This window comes from Rhododendron vialii, chromosome 10a (genome assembly GCF_030253575.1).
Source record: "Rhododendron vialii isolate Sample 1 chromosome 10a, ASM3025357v1".
NCBI classification, from domain to species: Eukaryota; Viridiplantae; Streptophyta; class Magnoliopsida; order Ericales; family Ericaceae; genus Rhododendron; species Rhododendron vialii.
The window spans coordinates 7,276,989-7,290,868 of record NC_080566.1 but is presented as its reverse complement, the minus strand read 5'-3'; the positions used below and the strand labels follow the sequence as shown (position 1 = coordinate 7,290,868).

General features: G+C 36.5%; 1 protein-coding gene across 1 annotated transcript; it reads left to right on the top strand.

Moving 5' to 3' along the window:
- The first annotated feature begins 1,209 nt into the window (after positions 1–1,209).
- On the top strand, positions 1,210–9,786 carry LOC131304585 (uncharacterized protein At1g32220, chloroplastic-like). The gene is made up of 10 exons (XM_058331866.1): positions 1,210–1,488; positions 5,134–5,251; positions 5,357–5,445; positions 6,258–6,313; positions 6,388–6,443; positions 7,193–7,286; positions 7,611–7,690; positions 7,940–7,982; positions 8,131–8,222; positions 9,138–9,786. The coding sequence occupies exons 1-10, from the start codon at positions 1,430–1,432 to the stop codon at positions 9,315–9,317; spliced, it is 867 nt and encodes a 288-aa protein (XP_058187849.1). The 5' UTR covers positions 1,210–1,429; the 3' UTR covers positions 9,318–9,786.
- The last annotated feature ends 4,094 nt before the right edge of the window (positions 9,787–13,880 follow it).

Genomic DNA, 13,880 nt, shown 5'->3' with positions numbered 1-13,880 from the left:
CAAGGCTATTAATGAATGGTGTCCGTTTGGATCAAAACAACCCTTCCAATGGATAAAACATAATCATTTTAGATAAGTGAGTTTATAGTTTTTTATTACATTTTAAATTTTTAATTATCAAAAGGGTGAATTTGTCGGTTGGTTCAATCTTGTTTTGGTTGAATGGTTTTTGATAGTGGTTTCCATGAAATGGAAATTGAAACCATAAAAAAATTATTATCATTTATCATAAGTGAATTGGGTATAAAACCATAAATCATGAAAAACCTCATGGCATCATTGAAATTACATTAATATAAATTATACAACTTAAAACAACAACTTGTGTGGTTGGAATTGTATTTTAAATTTGTGTTCTTAACATTGCTCTTCGAATTAACCTTTTTATCCTAGAAAAACCGCCCTCGCCCTCATAAAATATCTCTTGCGAGGATTGTTATGATTGTCTTTATACCTTTTTAGTCACCTAAATCAAAATTTAAAGGCAAGTGAGTGAAGTGCAGTTGATGCCTCATTTATACTCTCATGTACATGAGCAATGTTCGATTCCCGTAAATATTCATCCCCTTTCTCCAAGTCTACTAAAATAGATTAAATTAGGTTCAACGAATGAAAAAATAAATAAAAATTAAAATGGTAAATTACACTAAACATTAACTGTGACTATTTTTCACTTAACCACTCTAATGTTTAAAGCTCAACACTTGATCCCTATAAAAGTATTCCTCTGATGACAACAAACTCCTTTTGATAGCAAAAAATTGCCATTTTTTTGGAATTTGTCATGTGAACAAAGCATGATGTAATAAACAAGATTTTATGACGAAATTAACTTTTCTCTTCAACAGAAGCCAATAAACCCAAAAACAAAAACGGTTTGAGGAAGAAACAAAAAACCCAAAATAAAGAGTCTAAGGAAAGAACAAAAGAACCTAATTGTTTTGGTCAGTTGAGGAGAAATCGCAAAAGATCTAGTGATTTGGATAGAAATAGTTTTCATCGGAATATGGCGATTGGATTTTGTTTTCGACATGGTGGGCTTAGGGCAATTATGGGTGAAGATTAAGGAGAAAAGAACATCGTTGATCAATGATGATTAACAGGTAAGAGGGTAAATTGTGATTTTCCATTGACGTTATCTCTAACATCATAGTTGAGGGAGTTTAATGTGATTAATACGGAAAAGGTAAAAGCTTAAAAAATTGGGCCACGTATTGCTACAATTTTGCTTGTCCACATTTTGGCCACGAGTTTTAGAAAACACTCTTCTTCTCCCCTCCCCACAAAGGCGGTGGCAAAGGCTTGGAGTCTCGGTAGCCCAGAGAGAGAGAGAGATTACAATCGAAAGGAAACCCAGTTGAGATTTTCGCTCATTCCATTCGTATACCTTACCAAAATCTCATTCCACCTAAACCCAAAAGAAAACCAAATGATGAGGGCGATCGCTTCACGTTTTCTCCACTCATATTCCTCTCCCTCCAAACTCAGGTAATCGCTTTTTAACGACTCAACCATCACTTTTTGCGACGTTCGTTTAACCCAATTGGTTGATCATTTATGATCTCGTGGTCGTTTTATTATTCTGTCTAATGTTATGCTCAATTTGGTGGTTACATGGGAAATTTAATTCGAAAAAAAGAAAAAGAAACTAGGAAGTGGAAGATGGGTTGGAAGTTGAAGAGGTTTATTTCATAAGAACAATTATGGGTCTACAACTACAAACGAATATTTAGCCTTTGGTCCGAGTTTGATTCCACATGTGTGCTATCAATTCCAATGTTCTGTACCCTTTGTCAAGTGTTTAACAAAACTTGTGTTGCCGATAAAAAAATGAAAAAAATCAATTCCAATGTTCTAGAAATCGCTAGTAGGGTAGAAAATGGGCACCGACTAGTCGCCCCCCTAGCGCCTAGGGAGGACTAGATGCCGATTAGTCAGTCATCTAATCTAGTCGTCTAATCTAGGCGTTGGACGAGCGCCTAGTGCCTAGGCGGGGACTAGTCGTCCGACTTTTAGAACACCGATCAATTCCCGTGTTGGGCTCGTACCTGGGTTGGGTCAGTCCATACGAGGTTTGTCCCGGCTTTAATTGTTTGTTTGCTTGTATATGATTGGATCGTATTGGTCCTTGGCCCATGGGATCGAATCCAACAACAAAACAATAACAATAACATTACCTATGTAGTCCCTGCCCCTGGTCGATAGGGTATGGAAGGGGGAGGACTGACCGGAGACAAACCTAATCTTTGAAATATATGCAGAAAGTGGTTGTTTGATTTTTTTTTTTATTTATGAAATAGCGGCCCCCATTGGATCGAATACCAAGTTGTAAAATGAAAAATACTACAATTCAAAATCGGAGCTATTCTCAATGAATAATATATGAAATCCGTTAATTTGAAATCAATAGCTATCCAAATGGATTCCTAATGTTTTCTTGCTGGTGTTCATAATTATGTAAGTTATAAAAGTTATTTCATGACTTATTGGTAGATAGCTTGTTTTGTCGAATAGGCCTTTGTGAATGGGGTGAAATTTACTACTCCCTCCGTCCCAAAAAGAATGACAAATTTTAAAATTTGTGTCATTTTTCATTACTTATATCTTTCAATCTATAGTGTTTTTCATGAGTTTGAGAACTTTGTATAATAGAACTAATCGAGAACTATTAAACAAGATGCATATTGCATATTTTTTGAGATTCATATTTAAAGATATAAGGAATTGAAATTGGCACAAATATCAAAATTGCCATCCAATTTGGGACAGAGGGAGTACTAAATTTTGGGACAGCTAGAGATGAAATATGATTTTGGTCTTTTTAGGATTTTGATGGTTTGGCCATTCTCTTGTGTGGTTAAACTGTATCTTCTTGTGTTTTAGTTGCACAAACAAAAAACATTCATTCTGAATCTCTTTTGGGTGGCTGATGGTGTGATGTTGCATTTGGGTTTTGAACAATATCTATGAATCCTGAAAATGTGCACACTCTCAAATGCATACCCGTTTTGTAGCTGAGAAGTTCAAGAAACAAATCTAAGTTTGTTTAACATGTATACTTGTATAGAATTGTGAACTCTTGATATATGTTATTTGCTTCAACCCCTTGCTTTTGTGTGTTACATATCTATTCTAATATATTAAGGGGGAGCACCACTTTGGTGAAGCTGTATGGACTTTTACAAGTCCAAAAATACCCTTTCCAAATACATACAAACACTTCCTAACTGCAAGGGTAAAAAAGACATAATTGGCTACCCATGTTCATAACTGCCCCTTTCGTAACTGCTTTTGTACGATTTCAAATGCCAGAGAAGTGCAACCCTTCTGTACGGTTTCACCATCACCATTGCATCTACAATTCTACTCCAACCAGATACATTTGTGTTTGTTTTGTGATTTTGCACAAGGACCCACTGTTTTCAATAGTTTTGTATGACTTTTGTGAGAAATTTGAGGACCCTCCCTTCTAAAATTTTTATGGAGTAGTATTTATGTCCTGTTTTCCACTGCCATGTTATTGAATTCATGACCAAAACCCAGCAAAAAACTTTGATTCTCACCATGTATAACATGTTACCCCATGACGTACCAGAGCCATTTGATCAGCAAAGAAGGGCTTCCCAAAGCGTGGATAAACGAGAACAAAATTTGGCCAGAAGAAGATCAGTCTATAGGCAAAATAATCTTAACAGGTAAAATTTGGCCAGAAGAAGAACAGTCTATAGGTAAAATTTAGCCGGAATCTATCGTGCATATTTTGTCAACATTCAACTTGCACACACATTGCGTGTTCCCCTACCTCTCTAGTTTGACTTGAAAAACCATCTAAACGTTAGGAGTCTTCGGAGTTCAGACTAGCTGCTAGGAAATATGGTATCACATGTTTTGTAACAGTCTTCAACCTTATATATTCTATTAATAGATCATCAATATTGTATTGAAAGTTAGGAGTCTGGAATAATTTGCAAGTTTGTGCTCAAACGGCGTATGGTTTACTGGTTCGCTCTTTTGCGTAGCCTGTGAAGTACAAAGTATCCGAATTCTTCTAAATGTTCAGCTGCCTCTCTAGATTCACCCCAAGTTTTAGCGTCACCATACCTGCCACTTTGTCTTTCCATTTTGGTGAAAGTACATAAACACCCCCCAACGATTACTTTGTCCCCAAAAAGACCCCCTCACATTACTTTGTCCCCAAAAAGACCCCCTCACATTACTTTGTCCCCAAAAAGACCCCCTCACATTTAAAATCGTTCATATAGACCCTCTCAACTACTCTCCATTACCCAAGTGACACCCTTCTATCTCAGAATCTTTTGTGATAGAATCGTTTGTGATGAACCCCCTCATCCATAAATCAGACAAAAATACCCTTGTTTTATTAGATGCATGCATTACATACATACACCCCCTCTAACCCTTCTCTTTCTCCTCTCTACAAACAGCCTCCAATCAAAACCCAAAACCAGCAAACAAATCTGCAACTTTTGAGCTTTATTTAACAATACTCCCAACCAAAGATACCCATTTCATCTAATACTGAAATTTTAGTTCATATCTAACAGATTCATAAACACTGCGAACATATTCGACACTCACTTATGAATTACATCCCACAGATCAGTCACGGTAGCCTAATAAACAAACCCAACCTCAAAATAAAATTCGCAATTCCAAAGGTTGCAAACAAGTATGCACGCTGGTTTAGGTATAGATCAATTGAAAAAATAACACAAACCCAGTTTTCTAAAAATTTCAGAAAAATAGATCTAGAAATGAAGTGAAAAGAAGCCCAAAGATCAACGGCTTACCCGCGCAATAGACAAGCGAAAACAATATAAATGTGAGGGGGTCTCCATGGGACAAAGTGATAGTTGAGGGGGTGTTTATGTACTTTTGCCTGATATGAAAAGGGTATCTTAGTCATTTCCTCCATTCCGTTAATGGAGTTTGCATTTTGGGTCTGTATGGGCGATTTTAAATGTGAAGTGGTCTCCGTGGGACAAAGTGATAGTTGAGGGGGGTGTTTATATACTTTCGCCTTTCATTTTTGTGATTTGTCGATGATGGTCATGGTTTCCATAGAAAGTCTGAGTTTCTAATTTAAGTACCTTTCTGCCACTGCTGAAACAGTACAGTAGCTGCATCCAGAAATGGAAGATTTTTGTCAACAGGTCCTTCCAAGGTAGAAGAACCTGTCCAAGTCGACGAAGCAGAGACAGTAGAAGTCCCACCACCTCTAACAGAAAAGGTACTCTGTTTTGATCTAACAATTCCGTGTGCTTTCTCTTTAGTAGGGTAGGCTAGAGATAAAACTGTTAAAAGAGTATTAATTGGTACCTTTTGTTTGATTCAGTTACTTGTTTTGGGAGGAAATGGATTTGTTGGTTCACATGTATGCAGAGAAGCTCTAAAGCGTGGTTTAACTGTATCTAGCCTTAGCAGGTACACCTAAAGCTGTTACAGATTGTAATTTAGTTGCTTCAGTTTTGATTCCTATGGGATGATTGATTATAGTCATACTTTAGGTCAACGGTCAACCCCATCTATATTAGTTCGAGTACGAGTTTTGAAAAAATCCAATGCTTGAGTTCAGATATTGTCATCTTCCATCTTTTTCATTTGTTTGGGGCTGAGAAATAATGCTGTTAATATGCATTATACTGGGTAAATATCGCTTGATGGTTTGGGGCTGAGAAATGATCGTTATAGGTGTCGTGGTGGTAGAAGAGCCAAAAAGACATCAAAAGGGAATGCCATGGTTTCAGATTGTATTCTTGTGATCCTTGACATGCTATTTTTAGCTGTAGAGTCGGTCACGGACCCTTAAGTGACTTTTCAGTTCAACATTGCTGTAAAATTGCAGTTTTTGCATTTACTTGTCAGTATTTAGAATGTGGTAGTGTACCGTATTACATATGCGAGTCATGTGTGGAACAGTAGTAACTTATTCTTACAGCTTTATTGGATCTAAAAACAGTAGTTTTAGGGATTTTCATGGTAGCAGTTAAACCACTGTTTGAAGACCTTTTTTTTTTCCGTCAAGCTTGTGGTGGTTTGTCAAAAAAGTGCCCATTTAGAGGTAGGTGCACATCAGAGTGTGTGTGTGTGTGTGTATTCTTGTTGTCTTTTGTCCTTCCTATCTTTTAATAGTTCCATTACATGTGTATCAATTGTATGTGAAATTGGTTGCTCCCATCCTTTAAAAGAAACAGAAATGACAGAAAAATATGTAGGCTGATTCTCTTTATTGTTAGGTCAGGGAGGCCATCTGTGAATGAGGCTTGGGCTCACGAAGTCTTTTGGCATCAAGGTTTGAAAGGAGACTCTCATGTTATTTTGACTGCATAGATGAGTTTGTGTAATTTTATTTTCCTTTCTTAACAGGAGATCTTCTCCTGCCTGAGTCATTGAAGGATGCATTGAATGGAGTGACCTCTGTGGTATAAGTTTTCTTAATCAATATTTTCTGTAACCTTAGAAAATATGAGTTTAGCATTTATCATTTTAATTAGTGCGAATACTTTGACATGCTTCCATTGGTGACAAGTTAACATTTTGACATGGTTATCTAAGGGACTGATTGTCTTAGGAGCATGCCCTTATGACCATATTTATGAGAATTTGAGAAGTTAGGCTCTTTAATCCAAAAAACTGTCATTGACCACCTTTATGAATCAATGGAGTGATCAGCATGTGATTTCCACTCTGACATCCGTTTTTAGTGGAGATGCTGATCACGACAACTGCTGCTTAGAGTTGGCAGATGCTGTCCTTTTACCTTAGCTAGCTGTTACATTGCTGAAGCCTGTTTTCTCTCTCTTGAGAGACTGAATCCAAGGAATTCATCTAGATTGGATGGCCTTTGTCATTCTCTGAACCTGTTTCAATTGCAAAGCTATTAACAGTAAAAAAAAACCCCCTCCAAATTGACTGCCTTGCAACTCCTTAATGTCCACTTAAGAGTTAGTGGCGGGATGGGTATCACTTAAGTTTGAATCATCATGACCACATAGTGATGGGTTTCATCAGAATCCTTAAAATTATAATTTTAGGAAGCGTACTGAATAATTTATGATCGATTACGCTGCTTTTTTTTTGTTGAACTCCTTGAGTTGTTGTGTTCCGCTTTTGTTCAGATTCCATTATTTGTTTTGTATTCTTACTTTTGTTGGCCCATTAATATTTGTAGATCTCATGTGTTGGAGGGTTTGGCTCAAACTCACATATGTATAAAATCAATGGAACTGCAAATATTAATGCTATTAGAGCAGCAGCTGAACAAGGTATTCCTTGCTCCTTTATGTTTGTTTCCTCCTTAATACTTAATAGAACTCAGACAAGAAAAAGAGAAAGACGGAAAAGGGAAAAAAAGAAAGCTTTTTGGTAAAATGTAATAATGAAATTCATGCCTGCAACGAAAGGTTGTGCAGCTATGGACTGGGAGGAAATAGAATTATTAGCTAGTATAACTTCTGACTTTATGGGGAACTGGCTGTGATTGGCGAGTTCATTTGCAAATGTATTTGGTTGCCTTCTACGATAGTCAGCTCTGTTTGAGAGTTGTCAGTTGACGATGCAGGAGCATTCTGAGAGTTCTAAATTTGCAGGTGTGAAAAGATATGTTTACATCTCTGCTGCTGACTTCGGCTTGGTAAATTACCTGCTACAAGGATATTATGAGGGAAAGGTACTATTTTGCCCTGTATTCCTTTGTCTGCTACCGGAGAAAAGTTATAATAGGAAAAAGATGAAAATATGTCCATATTTTTATTTGTGTAACCTAAATGAAAAGGTTAGTTGAAGCCAAGATGGAATCCAGTAAGGTATCCAATGTCTTTAACAAAACAAGTACGAGAAAATGGAGCAAAAATCTCTTTTTTGGAATGGTTTTTTTGTATCCTTTTTTTTCTGATGAAGGCTTTATGCACTGATGCAGAGAGCGGCTGAAACGGAACTGATGATTAGATTCCCGTATGGAGGTGTGATTCTGGGCTTGTTTTAATGATTAATAAAATCTTTCTTTAGCCGAGCAAAAAAAAAACAGAGAGTAGAGACTATTGTGAGATCATTATTGTTCCTAGGCCCCGTTAGATCATGGATTGTTTTTCTCATAATTTCCTTTTTCAGGTGTGATTCTGAGGCCCGGTTTTATACACGGAACTCGTCAAGTTGGGAGCATGAAGATACCTTTAGGCGCTATAGGGTCTCCATTGGAGACGGTAATAATTTACGTGGTTTCAATTTCATTGATTTTGGAGTATCATCTTCACGTAATTCATGGTTGAGGTGGTTTTCCCCCCCCATTCAGTTTTAGATTGTGGTGCACTAACGTTAGCCCATAAAAAATGAAAAGCTTATGCATGCATTATGTGGGGCACCAGAAAAATAGGCTCAATACTTCCCGGTGTGAGGAATTGGGATTGCCGGTGTACTCAGAGCACAAACTCTGTTGATTGGTGCAGCAAAGCCATTATTGAAACCGTTGATTTGGCCTCTGTGGCCGATTAACAAAATAGTCCACTTGCTAATCTCACCTGAGTTCAATTAAAGAACACCTTTTTCCCTAATTACTTGGCACAAGTTGTACAAACCCTTCATTTCATTCGTCTTTCTGTGTCACCTTATTCTGCCAAAGGCCATTGGCATGTTTTTCTTTTAAACTCAAGTGTTTGGGCCAACTTACATGCACCTCGATCAATTGCACTGTCCACTAGTGGGGGCCCAAGTTAAAACCAGAACAAAGCTCCGTATGGACTTGACCCCCAAAGGAGTGGATAGCACCTAAGAGGTTTTGAACCTTAGACCTTAGGAGGAAGCAACCAATAACGTCCCAAAGCCTTGACCCCTAGCCCTAGGCCAATCACTTGGGGTGAGGACATTAGCATGTTAGGTCACATGTTATCAGATGATTGTCGCTATTCATCACATGCAACTCGCTGTTATTTTGTGTTTTTTTAAAAAAAATAGGAAGAAGTGGTCTTCTGCTAATAAAGATTTTTTTCCCCAAAAATATTCTCATCTAATGCATGTGTGTCTGTCTCTAGATTTTGTCATATAAAGGTTAGCCACTTTAGCTTGATTACCCACAGGGTGATGGTAAACCTTTTAACTTGCAATACATATTTTTACTGCAGGTTCTCAAACACGCAAAGCCACTCAGCCAAATCCCACTGGTTGGCCCGCTGTTAACACCTCCGGTCAGCGTGAATTCAGTGGCAAGGGTTGCTGTAAGAGCTGCAACAGATCCTGTGTTCCCTCCCGGTATCGTTGATGTGTATGGTATACTACGACACAGCCAACAAAAGTCCGTTTAGATCTGTTGACCGTTTCTTCCGGTTGTTTTTTTGTTCGAATCGATATCTTTGTTCTTACTAGAGTACTTGTCTAAATGCCGGTCCAAAAATAAGTCTATTGACCGTTTCTTCCGGTTGTTCTTTTGTTCGAATCGATATATTTGTTCTTACTAGAGTACTTGTCTGATGCCGGTCCAAAAATAAGTCTGTTGACCGTTTCTTCTGGTTGTTCTTTTGTTCGAATCGATATCTTTGTTCTTACTAGAGTACTTGTCTGATGCCGGTCCAAAAATAAGTTAGTGTCTTTCAAATGGCTGCAAAGTAGACCAATGCAGTGGTGAGATGCTGTCATCTGGGTTTTCGGATAGTGATTTTTGCACTCCCTTTGTTACCATCTGCGCTTCCTTTTGTATTTTGTATTCATGTGAATTTATTACATTACCCTTTCATGTGGAAATCAATTTACTTCCCAGTTCTAGTTTTCCTTTAATCAGTTCCCTTTGTCTAGGCAATTTGTGGGCCTGTTGGATCGATCAGAAATTGGAACTTGTGCTTTCCCTCTTGTTTTTAAGATGGAAATTGGGACTGTTTATTTCCATCTTAATCTTAGGTCCTTTTGATTAGCAAAAGAATACTAGAAAATTATGGAAAGAGTAAAAAACATTATCAACTTTTTGTATGTTTTATCAGAAAGAGAATGAGCGAAAATGCGAGAAACTGAGATCTTGTCAACTCTTCTTGCAAAAATCACGAAAATCTATTGAACCCCCCTTTTAGGTTACTTACAATTAGAGGTGACAAATGGGCCGGTTTGAGCGGGTTAAAATGAGTTGTTGGTTGAATATGGGCGGGTCGGATATGGGTCAATATTAGGTGAGTTGAAATTGGTCGGGTCAAATATGGGCTAAGCCAAACCCGACCCGACCCAATCTTTTGGGTGTGTGTGTGTGTCTGTGTGAGTGTGTGTGTGTGTGTGTGTGTGTGGGGGGGGGGGGGTGGTTTGGTTAAGTCTAGCTGTTAGACTATGTTTCTTTTCATTTCAAAAATATTTTACGAAAGTATGGACAACGTTGTTTTGTTTAGCTTGTGCTTCTGCAATCAATTTTGCAAAAGATTTTCAAGCTTCCTTTTCTGCAACTGGAGAACTATAATTTTCATAATTTTGGGTAATGATATTTCGCAACTCCCTTTCTCTAGAAGTGCACCATATTTTCTATTTTTAATGAAAAAATTAAAGATAGAAGTTTTATAGAATAAAATGGGGAAATCTAGTTATGTAAACAACCACCAAACAATGGGTTTATCATTTTTTTAGGGCAATAATACATCTTTCAAATAATAGTTGCGTCCGTGCCACTGTTATGCATTACATTCAGTTAATGAGTTATATTCTTCATAAATTTGGGAAAGTTGAACAATCATCCCGCTAAGGTTCTTATTTTTTAAACACTCATTTCTCATTTTACGAGATATGTCATTCTCTCTCAATTCGTCATCTTTAAATCAAAAAATAAGTGCATCTTTTATTCAAATTTTTTTTGACTGATTCCAACGCTCTAGCTAGTGTTTAAATCACGATTTAAGAGAAGGCTTATTTTCTCTCTTTTAAAGAAGAAGTATATGTACAATTATTAAATGATTTCGATAGGTACCACTTAAAAATGTTTATGACATAGATGTTTATAATTTTTTATTTTCTTTCTTCCCACTCGGCCAACACTTGTTGAATGACCAAGGAACAATACCCCCATGTAACACTACAAAAATTCCAAATTCAACAAACACTCTATGATCTAATAAATTTATTTGATTTTAATATATTTTTTAACAACTACAATATTATCAGAAAAATGAATAATTTTTCCAATTTTATCTCCAGTATTTATACTAGCTTTAATTTCAAAAATTTCGAAAATATATATGCAGTGATTTTTCAAAGAAGACGACGAGGAAGAAGGGAGTCCAGTGGACTGGGAGGGGAGCCAGCCATCAGCTACGACCTACGGTAGACAATACTTTCGGGAAATTAATTTCCAAACCCAATTAAGTATGGGTCTTGTACTTCCAGCCCATATTAAACGCATTTTCAACTCATCTAAATTCATATAAATATGGGTTCATATGGGTTGATAACCCATATCAACCCATTATACAATACGGATGGGTTGGCTGGATTATAAGTGGGTTGATTTGGGCGGGTTAAAAAAAATATGAGTTGAGATTACCACCTCTACTTATAATTAAGAAGTTACACAAGTCATTAATTTTATTTTATTTTGAGAGGAGGTATTTTTGAGTATCTTCCTAATCAAGGACTTGGCGCCAAAGAGCATCCTCATTGTAATAAGCAAATATGTATGGATAAGCAAATTTAACAACAATTCTCAAAAAAATCTCACATTGTAATAAGCAAAGTTACTAGGATTTTAGCGAATAATCAAATTCCACATATTCCATAACTAAACTTAACAAACTTTTACCAATAACTAAAACTCAATAACCAAACTCAAAACTCAAAAACATCCCACATCGGAATTGTCTCATCGAGACGAATAATTTGGTGTGGTCGGATGCGTGATTGAAACTTGTTTGCGATTGGACAAATGTGCATTGTGTATTGTGGGGGTTTTTTAGTTAGGGATACAAAAATAACCAATGCAGAGATTGTAACAACCCTAAATTTTTATAATAAAATTAATGTTTTAATTACAATTCTTTCATTTAGATGTTAATTTAGTATTCTTTTAATAAATGATTCGATTTTTTAATGAAATTATTTAAAAGAAAATACTAAAACCCTATTGAGTAAATATGTAATTCTATATATATAAAGAGAGATTTTTTGTTTATGCAAACCCTAACTTGGATTTTTTTGTACAAATCCTAGCAAGTGAGAGACTAATATCCAAATATAATGATAGTGTATAAATATAGATAAGGAGAGAGTCATAGATGTAACACCCTAACTTTTATAAACAAATAAGACGCTAAAAAGAATTACAAAAAACTAACAAATAAGGAGCTTAGTGGGCCGCTTACCTTTAGGATTTAAGGAGCATGTCAATCGTAAATTAGGATTTATTAAAGATTAGGGTATTTTTCTGTCTAGGTGGCAATTTTTATTAAACTCTACTAATATCGCCCCCACCCTGTTAACAGCATCACGACACTGGAGTGAGGCACGAGTCCCTGCGAGACGAAAAGCCGTAAGGTCCAAAGAATTATCTGGAAAGAAGGATACTAGATATCCCTAGATTTTATAAGATATATTAAGATTGAGATATTCTAGATATGATCTAGATCCTTCCTTCGTTAGTATAAATAAGCATAACCCCTTTCCCATTCTTTCCACATTCACAAGAGCACACACACGACACCAGCAAGAAACAAAAGAGAGAAGGAAAGAAAGAAAAGAGGGAAAGAAGGGGGAAAAAAAAAAACTACTTTCTTCTTATTCTTAGTTCGAGCCGAAATGATGTTACTCGGCCTGCATTTTTACTTGACGTACTCCATAGCTGCTCTACTGCCAAGAAGAACGGTAGAACCCTTTTATTTACTCCCCTAAATATAGCAGTGCTATGTGTTAATTTTAAAAAGTATTGATCGATAAAAAAAAATAGAGTTTTATGATTATCAGAAATTGGGTTACGTTAACTGTAAGTAAAAAAATAAAAATAAAAATAATAATGGTTAGCTGGACCCATGGAAATGGTATCATGCTTGGAACAAATGAATTTTACTAAAACTTTGGTTCACTGCTATTTATTATTATTACTATTTTTTAGTAAGAAAAACATGACTTAGAATTTAATAAATGAAAAATCGAAATCCAACTGTTTTTACATGACAAAAATTTAGTGGTAAGATGCCAACTGTTCCTAGAAAATGTGTGCTAAAATGTGTACTTACTCATAAAATATAAGTATTAACAATGAGACCCATTTATGTGTGTTAGGCATGTGTAAATTCAATAGGTAGCACAATGATCGATGTTAGTTCTCGAGTAAGTGGGGGTGTTTAGATGGCCCATTTTCTCATTTTCTGTTTCTCATTTTTTCGGTTCTGGCCCTTCTGGGTGTTTGGCTGAGAATCACAAAATCCATTCCATGGGAATGAGTTTTCTGTTTTGAAGAATAGAGAAGATGTAAGGACCCGTATTTTTCGGATATTATTTAAACGTTTCATAAATATTAGAAATTGAGAAAAAAATGTGAAATTGATTGAGTTTATTTTATTTGGGGTCAATGTGTTAGAATTGATAATCGAGGGAGTGCAAGTGCGATATTTGTGGGTGTTAGTATAAAAGGGTGTGTGTGTGTAGGAGATTAAAATTCTCCCATCTCTCTCTTTCCCCTCCCTCTCGGCTCTCCCTCTCTCTCGACACACACACTCTCTCTTTCCCTCTCCAACCCGGACTCAAAACCCATGGTAAATAACCTCCAAACCTTCATCCATTCACGTTGTTGAGCTTGAAATTTCGTGGGTTTCGCTCGGAGGAGGAGATTCGGTTGATTTTGAAGTTTTCGGAGTCTAGGGCTTGATCAATCGCTTGGGTTTCGATCGAATCACTTGAGGTAGGGAATT